The sequence below is a fragment of the Scatophagus argus genome, chromosome 21 (genome assembly GCF_020382885.2).
Source record: "Scatophagus argus isolate fScaArg1 chromosome 21, fScaArg1.pri, whole genome shotgun sequence".
Lineage (NCBI taxonomy): Eukaryota > Metazoa > Chordata > Actinopteri > Scatophagidae > Scatophagus > Scatophagus argus.
This window is the reverse complement of record NC_058513.1, coordinates 10,088,002-10,103,698: the sequence shown is the minus strand read 5'-3', so window position 1 is coordinate 10,103,698 and position 15,697 is coordinate 10,088,002. Positions and strand designations below refer to the sequence as shown.

General features: G+C 41.1%; 4 protein-coding genes across 14 annotated transcripts; 1 reads left to right on the top strand and 3 right to left on the bottom strand.

The window, feature by feature from the left end:
- Nucleotides 1-1,224: 1,224 nt before the first annotated feature.
- On the bottom strand, nucleotides 1,225-4,898 carry LOC124052314 (zinc finger protein 544-like). Of its 2 annotated transcripts, none has more exons than XM_046376405.1 (3): nucleotides 4,779-4,898; nucleotides 3,187-3,377; nucleotides 1,225-3,075 (listed from the first exon to the last, which is right to left on the bottom strand). In XM_046376405.1, exons 1-3 carry the CDS (start codon nucleotides 4,808-4,810, stop codon nucleotides 2,150-2,152), a joined length of 1,149 nt encoding a protein of 382 aa, XP_046232361.1. In that variant the 5' UTR covers nucleotides 4,811-4,898; the 3' UTR covers nucleotides 1,225-2,149. The 2 variants fall into 2 exon arrangements, with proteins under 2 accessions (XP_046232361.1, XP_046232362.1); XM_046376406.1 differs by lacking the exon at nucleotides 4,779-4,898 and adding an exon at nucleotides 4,032-4,169.
- On the bottom strand, nucleotides 3,691-7,922 carry LOC124052315 (rho-related GTP-binding protein RhoG-like). 9 transcript variants are annotated; one of them, XM_046376416.1, is made up of 4 exons: nucleotides 7,672-7,922; nucleotides 7,248-7,453; nucleotides 5,295-7,160; nucleotides 3,691-5,025 (listed from the first exon to the last, which is right to left on the bottom strand). In XM_046376416.1, the coding sequence occupies exon 4, from the start codon at nucleotides 4,998-5,000 to the stop codon at nucleotides 4,428-4,430; it is 573 nt and encodes a 190-aa protein (XP_046232372.1). In that variant the 5' UTR covers nucleotides 5,001-5,025; nucleotides 5,295-7,160; nucleotides 7,248-7,453; nucleotides 7,672-7,922; the 3' UTR covers nucleotides 3,691-4,427. The 9 variants fall into 9 exon arrangements, with proteins under 9 accessions (XP_046232372.1, XP_046232370.1, XP_046232364.1 ...); XM_046376414.1 differs by lacking the exon at nucleotides 3,691-5,025 and having other exon boundaries at nucleotides 5,901-7,160; nucleotides 7,672-7,678; nucleotides 7,778-7,922; XM_046376408.1 differs by lacking the exon at nucleotides 3,691-5,025 and having other exon boundaries at nucleotides 5,901-7,160; nucleotides 7,248-7,446; nucleotides 7,672-7,678; nucleotides 7,778-7,922.
- A 333-nt stretch (nucleotides 7,923-8,255) lies between these two features.
- On the bottom strand, nucleotides 8,256-12,248 carry pkmyt1 (protein kinase, membrane associated tyrosine/threonine 1). Of its 2 annotated transcripts, none has more exons than XM_046376402.1 (8): nucleotides 12,111-12,248; nucleotides 10,927-11,335; nucleotides 10,433-10,670; nucleotides 10,059-10,338; nucleotides 9,862-9,968; nucleotides 9,591-9,763; nucleotides 9,132-9,352; nucleotides 8,256-8,963 (listed from the first exon to the last, which is right to left on the bottom strand). In XM_046376402.1, exons 2-8 carry the CDS (start codon nucleotides 11,296-11,298, stop codon nucleotides 8,597-8,599), a joined length of 1,758 nt encoding a protein of 585 aa, XP_046232358.1. In that variant the 5' UTR covers nucleotides 11,299-11,335; nucleotides 12,111-12,248; the 3' UTR covers nucleotides 8,256-8,596. The 2 variants fall into 2 exon arrangements, with proteins under 2 accessions (XP_046232358.1, XP_046232360.1); XM_046376404.1 differs by having other exon boundaries at nucleotides 9,132-9,349.
- LOC124052317 (elongin-B-like) lies at nucleotides 12,236-15,462 on the top strand. Its single transcript, XM_046376419.1, has 4 exons — nucleotides 12,236-12,372; nucleotides 13,144-13,278; nucleotides 13,555-13,663; nucleotides 14,464-15,462. The coding sequence occupies exons 1-4, from the start codon at nucleotides 12,370-12,372 to the stop codon at nucleotides 14,574-14,576; spliced, it is 360 nt and encodes a 119-aa protein (XP_046232375.1). The 5' UTR covers nucleotides 12,236-12,369; the 3' UTR covers nucleotides 14,577-15,462.
- Nucleotides 15,463-15,697: the final 235 nt, after the last annotated feature.

Sequence of the window (15,697 nt, the reverse complement as noted above, 5' to 3'; positions counted from 1 at the left end):
CATTACCTGTCAGACAAGGTGGACTCGTGCAGAAGTTTTATTTATTTAATTAATTACAAATTTGCTTGGAAATTTGCACAAGTAAAGCACGATTAAGTCAGATTTTCCACTATTAAGACATTTCTTGGCTCATGTAGGGGCCACCTGACTGCCTCGCATCACTGAGACCCGAGACCCCCTACTGACAGACTCGCCCCGTGGATACTTCACGCTCCATTAACGTGAAGTATCCACAGTTGGCTGTTGGTGTTGGTGTTACGTTAACACACAGTTTTGGTTTACTATCTTGTGCACTGCGTATATTGTGAACGTTGGCACACTCATTGGGCTGGTATTTCGTCCTCTTAGTTTTGAACACCACAGCTCTTTTCATTAAAAAGATCTAATTTTGTGATTCCACACTTTTGTTCTTTCTTTTATTCTGTGCTTGCTATGTGCCAGAAACACCAAGGCAAAGCCCTTGTAAGTGAAATCTTTCTCGGCTTTAACCTCGATCCTGATTCTGTTTCACAATCCACTTTATGGCCTTCGTTATTTTAGATTACATTGTACTCATGTGTTGTATCTTTCTAAAAACTCTAAACAGAAATGTTGACAGTTGACATACTATGATAGTTTTCTGGGTCCTTGGTCATACAGTGAAGTTGCCATGTGTTCTCTGTCATATGTGCTATACTTCACAGGTGCTTGACACACACACAAAGACCAGTGGATCATGTATAGGGGCTCAACAGCAGCATTTACCATGTAATTTGTTACAACTGGTGGGGGATAAATAAGCATAGCAAAACTCTCTCTCTATATATATATATATATATATGCTGCACAATTCATTCAGTATTTGGAACATAAATTTTACAAGGATCTTCCTCAGATGCCAGTTTGTTTTGCACTTTTTGGCTGAGGGTGTGCATAAGTTGTGTGTATTAAATCCCTAACCTGCTGTGCAGTCAATCCAAACAATTCAGTATGTAAGAAACAAGGTGATGTTTGTCTGTTGTTACTTTCTAATCAATTAAGCCATGACACAATACACCTGGAACTACCTCAACGAGCCTTTAACGATGTCCTCTGAAGGATACTTTCCTGAAACATCACTTACTGAGCCATTTTGCTGGTATTAAATTAATTTATTGCTTTTGCTGCTTAAACATGATTTTCCTCCGTTGTTATCCTAAATAAATAAATCTGCAATAAATATATCCAGCATACAGCAAGCATCGGTCTGGAAAAGCAAGCAGTTTTAATGACAATCATGCTTTTCATGTTAAAAGTTTCAGTTACTGTCTTCAGCATTTACTTCAGATCAGATAATTCATTCTGTACACCGCCAAAGGTTACACTGTTTGACACACTGTCATCTTAAAAGGTTGAAACCTGTTTTTTAATTAAAAGTTCAATGGACGTAAATCTGTTTAATCCAATTTAGACACTAGCTGTTACAAAAAAGTAGAGATACACCAATATGGCTTTTTTAAAGTAAATGTTGGTGTCCAAAAGTTTGCCTTTTTTAATGTCAGACGCATTACTGATATGTTATGCATTTTACACATTTTACATTATACACACCCACAGGTGTTTTCATTTATTCTGACACATGAGGCCGTCACTCAGGTTGTGGTTAGGTGAAGAGCACAAAACTCTTTACTACTTACTCTGTACTAATGGGAGTGATGGAGGTGTAATTTCTGACACACTGCCAGGTGCAACAAAATTGTGAGAGATGTAACAAAGTCCTAACGGGACACCTAATCATCCAAAATAATGTCAATAACCTTTATGTATGTGTGCAGGACCTTTAAAGAATAACTCTTTTGATCTTCTGCTAATTTAACAGTTCTATTTAGCAAACTTTCACATAAAACCAAAAAGAATATCAGAAAAAGTATCAGTCCAGATATCGAGAGTAAGCTTTATATCAGTGCATTTCTCTCTGTAAAGCTTTAGCTCCATCATGAACAGATAAACAAAAAGACTATCATAAGTACCACAAAACTGGCTACATACCAGAATAGCAAGTAACTCCCAGTAACAATGAGCTAGCCTTTTAATTTTAAACTTCTGAAGCAACTGGTTCTTGCAACTACTTCTTAAACTAATGGCACAGAACAAAAAGTGTGCTGATTTTGCAGTGAGTCCACTATGATAATCATTGCTGTTGCTCCCTCCACACTTGCTGTAACTGTAAAATCTGTCCAATGTGGATCTTCTGGTGTCTTTTCAGATTCTCCCCCCGACTAAAGCTTTTGCCGCACTGATTGCAGTAGTACGGTTTCTCCCCCGTGTGGACCCTCTTGTGTTTTTTCAGGTCTCCTGCCTGACTAAAACGCCTCCCACACTGTGTGCAACCATACGGCTTCTCTCCTGTATGACAACGCTGATGGATTCTCAAGTTCCCGACCCTGCTAAATGTCTTTCCACACACAATGCACGAGTGTGAGCCATCTGTCCTGAAGTGCTCCATCCTGATTTTTCTCCCGTCGAATGTGGCCCTGTTGCTTTTCGTGAGTCCGTGCCTCCTAGGTATGACATGATTTGATTGGACAAAGACAAGTCTGCATGTTTCTTCACCAACTTGTGGTCTGTGTACCTCAGCAGAGTTGTAACGAGAAGAGTTGCAGCTTAAATCCACACATTCACTATACTGTTCTTGAAAACATGGTGGTTCTGATATTGTGCAGTCTGTTGGTTCAGGCTCTCTTTTGATAACAGCCAAGTCTACCCCAAGTGATGAGCTGGGATGGGAGGTGCATGCATTATTGGGCGAGACAGTGCCGATGTCTCTGTTTACACTGTGTGATGTGTGGACTATCATTGCCTCCTCTGGTTGTGCTTTGCAGTGCTCTGTTGCTTGCATCAAGCTGCACTCAGCTCGTGATTCAGGGTTACTGTAGCTCTCCTGTTGTTCCAATTCCTGCTCCGTGTCATGATCAGATTTGTGGTTGCTTATTGTTTTTTTCTCTGTGAGAGGAAGTTCTGAGTTCTGCCTCAAAGCAAGTCCTGAATCCTTGAACGATCCTTGATTTTCTGTGTCATCTTGTTCTTCAGGTGATGGACTTCTAGAAGATGCTACAGCTGTAAAATTAAGACAAAAATATTATTAGGTAATGAATGAGTAACTTCTCATTATAGGATAGTCACATCTATAATGATAAATGGCATAAGGAAACAACACTTGTTACCCACCATTGTTGTCACTTGTTATCTTGTCCTGGAGCTCCTGCAGTCTTCTCTTCAGACTTTTGTTCTCTCTTTGTGTTCTGGCAGTTTTCTCCTGGTACTCGGACACCGTCTCCTTCACCACCTCCAGAACCTCCTGCACAGCCACAGTCAGTAGCTTGGCCACGCGAGCATTCAAACGTTCAAGTTTAGACATCCTGAAATAAAATCAGGTGTAGGAAATAACTGTGGACAGCTTATGCAAAACCCTCTGCAAAGTGAGCAGCATGTACATAACACGACCTAATAATTATTAGGATATGTTTCACAAGCAATGTATGGAAACAATGACGCAAATAAACTCTCTGCTATAAGTCCATTCATCAACAGACAATAAGTGACTTTGGAAGCTGGAGAAACTGTCTGCAATCTGAAGTTAGCGGATGAGTTAAAAGGACAAACACATTCAATATAAACAAGTAAGAAGTTACACTTCATAGCAAACGTTTGGTTAATGACGATCCCTTTTTGCCTGAGCCTTTTAAACCCATTACATACATAGTCTGGTCTGATATTTTGGTGGCACAGTCATCTTCACTCAGACAAGTCAACTGCCATCACAGTGAAATGTTTACTAAATTTCCGTGTCAGGTCAGCATTTCCACGCTACAGTAAGTGTTCTGTTACCTGTTTATAATCATATGATATCAGCTGCAAAGCAAGTATATTTATAACACGTGTTTTATGACAACACTTGAATTAGTGTCAGTCCCCATATAAGCCCGTTAAGCACTGCTCTACCTGCAAACTGAAGTTAGTGGATATTTTGTAATGTGGATAGATAACGTTAGCAACATTAGCTAACTCCGTACCTTTAAACTTCCGACAAACTCACAGTGCGGTTATGGTGTTAGCAAGACGTTTGTTTTTTTAATTAATTTCCAACTAATCTGACTTAAAAATAAATAAATGAAAAAAAAAACTAATATATTAAAAAGCACAAATCAGAACGTAACATAACAACTCGAAACCCCCGGAAGCGGAACTGAATCACGTCCTCTGTGATGTAGTTTTTCAGAATAAAGGTTTAACAAGTAATAAACGTACAACCAACCAATATTAATGTTTTGACAAATAAAATAAAGAGGAGGCACAGTGCTACTCCCATTTACAATCACATTAAGCCACAAAGATATACAGAAATGTAAAGAAATGCACATACAAAGATCATCTTTGCCACATCCAAATTATTTATATGCAACCTCAAATTACAAGAGCACACAGGGTTTATTGGTGGTAGATGAATGTCTGAGAAAAGCACGTACAGCCTCATCAAACACCTCGTCCAGTCTATCCAGGTTGATCGACGCACACTCAAGATATTTAACAGCTTTTATTTGCTTTGCCATCATTGTTCCTTGCTGCTGGGTGATTGTGGTCTGATTCGACTCTCTCAGTTTCTCCAGGACCCCCTGATCATCTCGTAGGTCACTCTTAGTTCCCAAAAGGAGGATGGGCACATTAGGGCAATAGTGTTTCACTTCTGGATGCCATTTGCGCTTGACATTATCATAGGATGTTGGGTTAGCAATGGAGAAGCAGATGATGATGACACTGACCTGACCGTAACAGAGGGTGCGAATACGGTCATATTCCTCTCTGCCAGCAGTGTCCTGCAGAGTCAGGCTGACAGTTTGGCTGTCAACATGAACCTGGGTAGTGTATGTGTCGAAGAAACATGGTATGTACTCCTTAGGGAAAACCTTTTTGATGTAGGTGGAGAGTAGGTAGGTCTTTCCAACTCCACTGTCTCCAACAACCACACACTTGATAGACAGCATTATGACAACTTCGCCTCCAGAAATTCTACAACACAATCAGAAAGGTTCATGATTAAGCACAGGCTACCACATAGTTTATGCATTTCCGTTTAGTGCTTCAGCATCCAGCCCCTTTCGAAAATATCGAATAAAGATAATGGTGAACCTGAGTTTAATGTGTTTTTTTCATGCTCTAACTGAAATCCAAACTTAAAGCCAAAGCACAGGCTAATTATACATTAATTAAGAATGTTAATTTTTGACTAATGATAGTACCAGACTGAGCGTCAATAGCTACTGAAAAGTCTAACTTACTTGTCAAACCTGTTGTATCTCAGTCTTGTAGGAGTGTGTCCTGTAGCTCGCCCCTGAAAGTATCTAAGAAATCTATGTGGTGTGATGTGAATTATCTGTTTAAGCAGGCACTTCTTTAAACCAAGTATCACGCTCAAACATATCACAACCGACTGGGAAGGAAAGGGAAATTTTGTAATTGCGAAATGATGGTTGAGAAGTATGTTTTGTCATCCCCTCTGAGACGGAATGCAATGAGGTGCTGCAATGTTACTCACCTTGTAAAACTTCTAAAATCTTGTAATGCTTACACTTTTAAGTTGTAGGTTGTAAGGGACGTATATACACCAAGCCTCCGTAAAGAGTCAGAAATCGTTGAGTTATGATTCATACACTATCCATGCTGAAATGAATTCTCTAGCGGCAGAATTTATTATTAATTACACTACCTGGTATCTCTCACCAGAATGAAATACATCTCATCACTGATAACTAATCTGTCCTGTGACAGGTCAACTTCAAAATCATACTGGGACATTTAGTTCAGTGTGTGAAGTTTCATGCAGCAGGCAACAATTTGCTTAGCGCATTGCTGAGCTAAAGCAATCTTATTGGAAATACAAAGCATTAAAATACACATAAAGAAGCACCATTTATTTGGACCCCACAAGAACCTCTGCAACGACACATTAAACGAATCTCTAAACATCTGACAAAACAGCAGAATGGCAGAACCACGGGAATTATTATCTGAAAGACAACGTGTGCACAATAATAAGCTTTGTGTTTCCATTAAAGAAGGCACCACTTTTCCTCTCTTGAAGCAACATCATTTTCTAAATAAGACTGCAACACGCTCAGCTGACCTCCATATAAAGGCTCATAGATGATAACTTATTATTTCCATTTGTAGCTCACAAACAGACAGACTTTTCCACTGTTCAACCCTAAACATCTTTACCATGAAATGTATAGAAACAATGTGTGTAAAACAGCAGTCTCACAGATGAGTTTGCTGGTGTTTCTTCATGTTACTCGAGTGACTAAAACTTTTGCCACAGTGACTGCAGCCAAACGGCTTCTCTCCTGTATGGTAGCGCAGATGCACTGTGAGGTAGCCCGACTGACTGAACCTCTTCCCGCACACCGAGCAGCAGTACGGTTTCTCCCCCGTGTGCACCCTGCTGTGTTTCTTGTAGTCACCTGCGTGTCTGAAGGTGCGACCACAGAGCGAGCAGCAGTAGTGTTTTCGAACGTTTCTCTGGAGCGCTTTTGAGCCCGAACCTCTTTCTTTTGGGTTTGTTTGAATGGAGTGTTGTTTTTCTGCTCCAACGCTGTTTGTCTTGTTGCATCTTTGAGATAGCGGGTCTTCTATGCCATTTTGGTCCAGATTGAAGACATCGCACAATCCTGAACTGGCTTGAGGATGTTCTAGGTTTAGTTTCTGTAAGGATGTAGAACTCGTACCGGCATTATCACATGAATACTTTGTGGTGTGCATGGCGTCTTCGTCAGATGTTGGCTCTACTTTCATTTTATGATCATTTTTAGAGAGTGTGACTGCAGTGACAGGGTCTACGTGGTTTGAAAATGGCACTGACAGTCCATTGTCAGACTCCGTTTTAAGAGTTCTTAGATTGCTCATGTTATCACCACTTAGATGCAGTCCTGTTGTAGCTCTAGGGGAAAGACAGGGGCTGGCCAATGATGCGATGGATGCTTCGCAGTCAAGGTCCTCAAATGGATATGATGGACACATTACTGTCATGTCCTTCTCACAGGGGATGAATTCAGTGTCCTCTACCAGCTCTTCTTTCTGTTTCTGATGCATGAGATGAGGCTCTTCATCAGACTCCTGGGCTGCAGGGGAAAAGTGTGCCACTAATCCTGCATAGCAACAAAGGTGGAAAAAAAAGACAATCAGTCAACAGTTTTACTTGACAGTCTCTGAACACAAGCATCATATTGTCTTACCATTGTTTTCCAGTTTTACTGTATCCTGGAGCTCTTGCAATCTCCTCTTCAGACTCTGGTTCTCTCGCAGGGTATTGGCAGTTTTCTCCTGGTACTCTGAAACCGTCTCCTTCACCGCTTCCAGAACCTCCTGCACAGCTCGAGACAGCAGCTCTCCCACTCGGGCATTAAGACGGTCAATTTTGGACATCTTCACACACTGATAACTGGAATGAATGGAGAATAGGTGTTGATCAGTGTCTTTGCATCATAGATCTTTTTCCACGAGCAACATGCTTCCTAACCAACATGATGACTTCTGAGCTTTCCAACTAACAAATTTTAGCAATTTATAGCTTTCGGATATCACTACAAAAACGCATATGAACACAGTAGTATACCCAAAAGACTAGAAAAAATAGAAACAAAAGGAAAAGTAACATACCTTGAACCTAATGGGATCCCGTAAAATATTGTCGCGGTTTTGATGAATCCCAGATAACCCAATAAAATGTTTACAATGCCCACAATATGCAGATATCCACACTTACGGTACAAACCTCAGGCGATGTAGACGATGCATCTACAGATGCTGCTTTTACACCAGATAACTCTGAATCCAAAATGGTTTTGGCAAATTAAATATCCAGATAGGTGTGGGTATTGTGTGCACAAACATTCCCACCCACACACCCCCACCCACCCCCTTCCTGCGTTTCATAGTCGGCTGACATCCAGCGTGAAATGCGTTGCTGCCATCTACTGGTGAAAACGCAAACAGCTTTGAGAAATCCCGAGCAAGATGGATCTTTCAAGTCTACGGTGGTCCATTCGTTCTCAGTTGATATTATGGTACGTTTTTCCGATTTTTTTGTCCCTTACAGTCTGATTTGTTGAAAATAACACTGGGCCTGCCAGTGACCTGTCACTGATAGGGAAAACTGCTTCAGACTCACGTGAATCTTGATAATCACACGTTTTTACATTTAGAAAGTTCCTCTAACTTCATAAATATTCCACAAGTTCAGATTCTCTTTCCCTCCATGTTTTATTTTTGTTTGTAACTCATGAGGTAAATAACTCAGAGTACACCAAGCCAAAAGCGTATTTAACAACACATCATGACTTCGTCATTTCAGCAACAGATTGCATTTACACAAACATAAAAAGTGCTTTCAAGGTCTGATTACATATTCAGCCTTTTCCCTTACATTTTTTTCCCCAAGAAGAAGCTGTTGCAGCACTGCTACAAAATGGCAAAAGCAGTTCATACGTAGTAAGTAGTGAAAATGGTATATTCATGTAGTTAAACACCCAACATTTTAAAGTGAAAAAACCTTGCCCTTGAAAGTAAACTGGCAGCCTTTTACTCATGGAGTTGTTTCCTCAAACAAACTGAGCAGGTTCTTTGGTTCAAAGTTGGGTCGAGGTAAAGCCTCTTCCGCTTGGACCCAGTTGCGGCCACGCCGCTGCGAGGACTTGGCAGATGAAGAAAGTCGGCCGTGCGTTGATTTTTCATTTGTGATGTCTGCGTGAAGCTCTTCAGGTAGGGGGCTCGCGCTGGGCGTCAGGGTGTGGCAGGAACCATTTGAGTGGATGCTGGATGGGGTTTGTGCTAAGCTACAGGAAGACCAATCACACATACTTGAGCGAGTGTGGGCAGGACTTCGATGATTGCGTGTTGGTGAACCTGGGAGAGGAGTGGATGTGCTTTCCATAGACAGTCTGGATTTGACCCTGTGGAGGAAAAAAAAATAAAAAAAAGCAGGAGTTTTGACAGGAATAAGAAATTTAGCTCAAGGCAATGGAAATGTCCTTGGAGCCATCTCTTGCTGTTGGATGTTTGTATGAGAGAAACATTTCTAAAACTTAAAATAAAGTAACATCAGCCTATCAGCTCTCTACCTGTGTGAGAACGTGGGGGAAAGCTCTGGGTCTTTGTGATCCAACAGAAACACTACATCATCCTCAGGGCTCCCCGAGTCAGCCTGCATGGCACTGAGGGGTAAAGTTAAATCCCTGTCCCAGCTATCCTTAGGGGGGGTGCAGGGCACTGGCTTGGTCCAATGAGGGAGAAACGACAAGTGAAGGGAGGACAAGAGTCTACACCCAAAGCACATCACCTGCTACAAGAAAAAGACCACAAAAACACATAACTGTAACTGGCACAATTGAGAAAATAAAACACATTGTACTGCATGCTGTTTATTACAGAAACCAGTGCTACATTTTGAATATTATTTTATTTACTTAGTTTCCTGACTTGTTAAACGGCACCAATTGTTGATGTGTTAAGTGACTCTTTCCAAGACTACATGTTGAATGCATTTACATTTAAGGGTGTATGTTTATTAGACACATTACCCGGCAGAGGGAGGCCAGTGTCAGTGCAGACTCAGCGACCATCAGGTGGATGCGCCTTTTCCACCGGTGTTTCCAAACGTAAGGGTGGGCTAGGAGCTCAGACACTGTGGGCCTCTCAGACGGTTCTGGGGCCAGCATCATCCGCAGTACTGTCTGAAGCTCAGACGACAAGCCTGCAAACACATACGGAAATCATAAAAACATAAACATAAATCGTTTGAATAAAGACAATTTGGACAATATATGAGGGCTTAAAAAGAGTGGATCTTACTGCTGGTAAACTCTGAGGGGAGGCAGCCTTGTCTGAGCTGCTGCCAGCCTTCTCCACCATTTGGAACTTCAATATTACAGGCAAGCTCCAGAATAGAAACACCCAAACTAAATACAAAAGATTCACAGTATTTAGATACTAATTTAAATCAGATCAATCTGTGACAGAATATCATTTCATTTTCTCAATTATGGTACCTGAAAACATCTGCAGCAGGTCCATACTGCCCACGGAGCAGCTCGGGGGCCATGTACCTGGGATCTCCCTCCTGGATGTCCTCTTTCACTTTCCCCTCTACAGGCTCTGTACTCTTGTTGTTAAGCTCAAGCAGCAGCCCAAAGTCTCCCAGCTTGAGACGTCCAGAGTCAGTCATAAGGACATTAGCAGGCTTGAGGTCCAGATGTACAAAACCATGAGAGTGCAAGTGTTGCAGCGCTGACAGGAGGTCACACAGGTAGGCCCAAGCTGCAGGCTCATCTGGATTGAAATGTTTCAACGAAAGTTAAGTTAGTGTGTCAAAATACAGCTACTACAACATCTGAATCAATTTTATTGTCTCTTTCAGACAGACCTGGGCCAGGAGGCTGATTCTCAGCATGAAGCAGCAAGCTGGTGCTACACAGCTCTGTCTGAATGTACAGTCGACCACACTCCTCCCAGGCTGCCACAAAATGCAGGACATGAGGGTGAGGACACAGGCGTTCGTGGTTCCTGGCTTCTCTCACACTCCGGTTCCTCTCACTGTTCCCCCTAAAGCGATGAGCGGAGCGCTTGACTGCATACTGGCGGCCATCCTCGTTGCTTTGTACCTGGAAAAATATAGAAAATGCAGAAATCTTGTACTGGGGAGTCTCCAAATGATAATCTTGGTCACTATGAGAAAATATGGCATACAGAGCTTCCACATGGATGTGCAGACAGTCAAGATGTTTGAAAAGAATCAAAAGAAAACGAAGGTAGAGGTAATAAAACGGCACATTAGCTTGTCATAGCTTTTCAAATTAGATTTAGTTTGTGTATTATATCGCTTTCATGCACATTCACACACAAATTTGTCTTGCTCACCTTGTAGACCTCTCCAAACGATCCTCTTCCCAGCAGGCCCAAATTAGTGAAACACTGACTAAAATAGGACTGCTGTTTGCTGGGATCGTATACAGAATTCAGAGGGGGGGACTTACTAAGGGAACGAGACAGGGGTGTCCAGGGGGATGGATGCTGGGGGAACATCCTGCTCAAAGGGGGACATCCCTTGGACGGTGGCAGCGGGGGCAGAGTATGTGAGAGGCGGGCAGGGGAAGAGCAGGGTGAGTTGGACGTAGACGATGAGGAAAAAGGTACACGGCGCTTTTTGAGGGAGAAGGACTGTTCCGCATGGGAAAAGTGAATCGGAAGAGGGAGAGGCCCCCCGGCTGTGGTTTCCATTGCCACCGACATTGTGACTTTTTCAGTTCCTGTCTTTGAAGATAGTGAGCTGCAACATTCAAAACAAAATGTTAATACAGTAACAGTCTTGGCTGACAGTTAATATGAATTCACCTGTATCACGTTTGCACTGCTCATACCCATTCAATGTAAGTACATCTATTGAAACTTGCAGGTGTAACATTTTGGAGAACTAACCTGCCATACTCTATTTGCCACAGAACAAAACTAAGGGTGTAATATTTAATTGTTCCTATAAAACATAAACTTGGACACAAGAGCTATTTTTTTTTAAAAAAATGACCTGCCAATGGAGAGTAAAGATTAAAAAGAAATGTTCAGGCACAAAAATGTACCTGTGTTACTAACTGTGGTAAAATTGACCAAGACTTGGTGGTGGAAGTTCTCATTTCCAAATTGGTCACACTCATTTGTCACGATGACAGAAATATGACATCCTAAACAAACTCCTTGGCAGGTTCTCTGTCTACAGATAGCTATTGGCGCTTAGAAGTAGGACAGTAGCTAGGTTAACTGAGTAAACACTGTAAAGGTTTGATAAGTCAGTTTTCACCTGCATTACCTATTTCAGTTACAATATTGAATTAGCCATGGCTAACGTATACATTGTTCTAAGAAGTAAGATGACAGTAGTAATTCTTCTACTGTCACCCCTCCAAAACAAATTTTGGCTAACGTTAACTAAGGGCGGACCCGGTCAACAACAACACAACATAACCTAGCTAACTGGCTAACGTCCCGTCAAATAACGTTTTGTAACTGACAGCTCAGATAAAGGAGATATAAGAAACGTCACCACGTACCATGATCCGGCATTAACGAGAGTCTTTCAAAACGGTGGGCAAAGATACTCGCTGTATCCAAAATCAAATTGTGCGTACAGTTTCAAGCATGCAACTACCTCGCGCCAAATTCTGAAAATTATACGCAGTGTTTCGTACCTGCCGTTTGTGAATACAAAATACTTATCTGAATTGCGCAATATCCGCAAGCAGTGCAGTCTGGGGTTCTGCTGCACAACACAGGGCTGGCGCAACTGGCTAGCTAGCTGACCGTTTGGAAATGGTAACTTTATTATTGTTGTCATTAATTTTGTGAGCTATGAGCGTAGTTGCAAGCACCGAATTCGCGTTCATGTCTTTGTTAAAAAGACGCTAACATAACAAACGATACTGTCAGGTGTAGAAATGCTCATTTCAGTTTGTGGTTTTTAGCCAGCTAACGCTAATTTTGCAATGCCTAACTGCACTGTAGCTGTCATGACAAGTGTGGGTTAGCTAGCGAGCTAACTTATCTCTGGTTAGCTAACATTGTAACCGATGTAACACTAGCAACTAGGCCAGTTAACCAAGTTAGATCAGCTGAACCTATATTGTCATTGTCAGCCCTAGAGTGTCTATTAAAGTAACTCACAGGCGTAATTTTGAGTCCAAAGTATTGAAGTTTCTGTTTCGTGTTGACTTCGTGCTAGCTCAAATGCCTACCTATGCTTCTCGCCGTTCATTGTTTGTGGCTAGCTAATGAGTCAGTGAATTGCCAATAATGTAACAACCAACTAAATATCTTAATTTCCTTGAACAAATAGTTGCCGTATGGATAACCGTCAAAGGCTTGAGTGGCTAACATGTCAAATAAAGGAGTTAAAGAAGTAATTGTCAGTTAACCTGATTATAAAACGCTTATCTGAGCCACAGCCTTACTTTACACAGCTGTCCTGTGAAGTGACAGTAGGATAACCCTAACCAACATTAATATCCTCATCATCAGGATAGAAAATGAAGGTGCCTTTTGATATGGTTATTTTATTCATATAATTCTATGCCCACTTTCCTTTAGGACGTGTTCTTAATGATCCGGCGTCACAAGACCACAATCTTCACAGATGCCAAGGAGTCCACCACTGTTTATGAGCTGAAGCGCATTGTTGAAGGAATTCTTAAGAGAACACCTGAAGACCAGAGACTCTACAAAGTGAGTTTAGAATCAAGTATATAAGTGACACCTAATCAAGGCTGGTCATGTAAACCACAGTATCGCAGTTCTGTCTGGATTAAATACATGCAGAATTTTAGTGTCCTTATAGGTGTTGGCAGAATTTAATTTGTATTTCCTCAAAATGACCAAAAATATTCTCTGGAAATGTCCTGATGTCCACTGGAGCAACGTTCATACATTTTGAGGACCTTTGCAGATTCTGTGACATTTCCTACATTTCTACATTTTCTTTTTTTTTTTCTTATTCCACAGGATGACCAGTTGCTAGAAGACAGCAAAACTCTTGGTGACTGTGGATTCACCAACCAGACTGCCAGACCTCAAGCCCCAGCTACAGTTGGTCTGGCGTTCCGCATAAATGGTGTGTTCAGTTTGTTTATTTATTATTTTTGAGCTACTCAGGAACAAGTTTTGTTTTTTCCCCTAATATTATGGTGATTCCCTGGGTAAAAACAAGTATATTATGTCCGTCTGGTTCTTTTAAACTGTAACTGGTTTCTGTGACAGTATGTATGTGAGGAGATAACTGTGATTATTAACTCAAGTATAACTCATTCATTCTCTTGCACTGCTAAATACCAGTCAGAGGTGATCAACGGCATCTGAGTTGTTTTTTTGACAAAATAATGTAATTTTTCTCCATGTTATACTAATTCCACCTCAGTCTACCTTCAGTAGAGTACTAAAGTGAAAGATGAAGGTGCTGTCTTGTCTGCATTGGATTTGTCCTTGCAAGACTTCTAAACATCACTGCAAAGTCTTGTGTATGGGCTGAAGCCGTGGCAATTTCGGATGTAATTTTTCTTTACATTGTACGTGAGTTTACAAGCACAAGTCAACATAAGTGATGAAATATATTCCATTTGGAATTTTATATGAGCCTGAAACAAATATCTACAAATTAGATTGCAATTGGACTTCAAACCATCTATGAATGTAGCTGAAATATGATTCACGATAATTATATCCTCACATGTGGGCAGTTTTTGAATCTTCACATTAACCGGTGTACTTCTTACATTCACGCTTAAATTTATCCACCCAGAAAGACTTGCCACAGTCAATGTCCACTGCGGCAACTTTATGACATGACTGATGTAGCCACATGCCACACTGCTGTCACGGTGGAGCTAACGTTTCCTTGTCTACTCTGCTTTCCAGACGAGATGTTCGAACAGCTGCACATCGAGGCCTTCTCCAGCCCCCCAGAGCTCCCTGATGTGATGAAGCCTCAGGACTCTGGTAGCACTGCCAATGAACAGGCTGTGCAGTGATGACAGGGAGAGGAAATGAGCACTGGAGAGGAGGATGGAAGTGGGCACATGGAAATTAACTTCAGTGGAGAAGAAGCAGGGTGAAGGATATGTAATATAGTTTCAGTCGATGGATTGGGACATTATGGGTAACCAAGCCTATCTGTGTTACCTTCATGCTATCATCCCATCACCCCACCCAATTTGCTTCACATGTCATTTTTTAAACTCTTTATCATTTCCACGTCACATGCGATTCTGCTCCTTGACTTTATTCTTATGCACTGACTGGCTCAAATTGAAGAAGTTGGTTTGGAAAGTGTTGATTTCTTTGTGTGTGTGTGTGTGTGTGTGTGTGTGTGTGTTATAATTATTGTCATTAATATTTGGGAAAAGGTGAAGATGTAGTTGTGCATCACAGTTCTCTAGAAGTAATGTGCTCAAGTTAAGAGTCTGGTGTCTGAATCGCAAAACTGCATGAAATTAAAAACAAATGCTTTATTTTCAAAGAAAGAGATAGACCTTCAACTGATAAGTTTCCTTGGTGTGATTTTCCCCAATTTTTTGTAGATTTCTGATTTGGGTTTATACCAGGAAAGAAAGTCTTTGTAACCATTATGTTTTGTCTTTTCATTATGTTCCACTTGTCAATTCTGTCTTTATGTGTCATGCACTGAGACCAAAAACAGGTACCTCTTTAACAACAGAGGGATATTTGGTCAAAGGGTATTCTGTCTGTGACATACAGTGTACACAGGAGGATAGATTTCCTGGTGTTTACACTTAAGTTTTGGAAATGCACACAACACCACATGTCACCAACACCAATGCAGCACCTTCCCCTAATCACACATAGCCTGTAACTGTGAGCTTGCTTAATTAAAAGTTTTTCCTGTTGTTTTTTTTTTACACTTCTGGCTGTCTTTTATTTAAGGAATGTGTTGACTATTTAATGAAAGTAACAGAATTTAAAGGATCAGTTAGCCAGGGCTGTAGTTTCCAGAAGCCTTTTTTTGCAGCAAATGTTTTCACTGGTTTCACTGTTCATACTGTGACATGTCAAAGGCTTTAGTGAAAAACATCTGATTTTTTTTTTGTTTTGTTTAGAATCTGAACACCTTCAGTGCAGTTTTTATTTTGTA

Coding starts and splice junctions, on each gene's coding strand:
- LOC124052314 (XM_046376405.1), bottom strand. CDS start 4,810: ATGACCGTATTCGCACCCTCTGTTACGGTCAG. Junction 3,378..4,778: donor GCACCCTCTGTTACGGTCAG/GTCAGTGTCATC, acceptor ATTTTATTTCAG/GATGTCTAAACTTGAACGTT. Junction 3,076..3,186: donor GATAACAAGTGACAACAATG/GTGGGTAACAAG, acceptor TTAATTTTACAG/CTGTAGCATCTTCTAGAAGT.
- LOC124052315 (XM_046376408.1), bottom strand. CDS start 7,809: ATGCATCGTCTACATCGCCTGAGGTTTGTACC. Junction 7,161..7,247: donor AGTAAAACTGGAAAACAATG/GTAAGACAATAT, acceptor GTTGCTATGCAG/GATTAGTGGCACACTTTTCC.
- pkmyt1 (XM_046376402.1), bottom strand. CDS start 11,298: ATGTCGGTGGCAATGGAAACCACAGCCGGGGGGCCTCTCCCTCTTCCG. Junction 10,671..10,926: donor CGTTTGGAGAGGTCTACAAG/GTGAGCAAGACA, acceptor ATATTTTTCCAG/GTACAAAGCAACGAGGATGG. Junction 9,353..9,590: donor CACTGGCCTCCCTCTGCCGG/GTAATGTGTCTA, acceptor TTTTTCTTGTAG/CAGGTGATGTGCTTTGGGTG.
- LOC124052317 (XM_046376419.1), top strand. Junction 13,279..13,554: donor AAGACCAGAGACTCTACAAA/GTGAGTTTAGAA, acceptor CTTATTCCACAG/GATGACCAGTTGCTAGAAGA. Junction 13,664..14,463: donor TCTGGCGTTCCGCATAAATG/GTGTGTTCAGTT, acceptor TCTGCTTTCCAG/ACGAGATGTTCGAACAGCTG.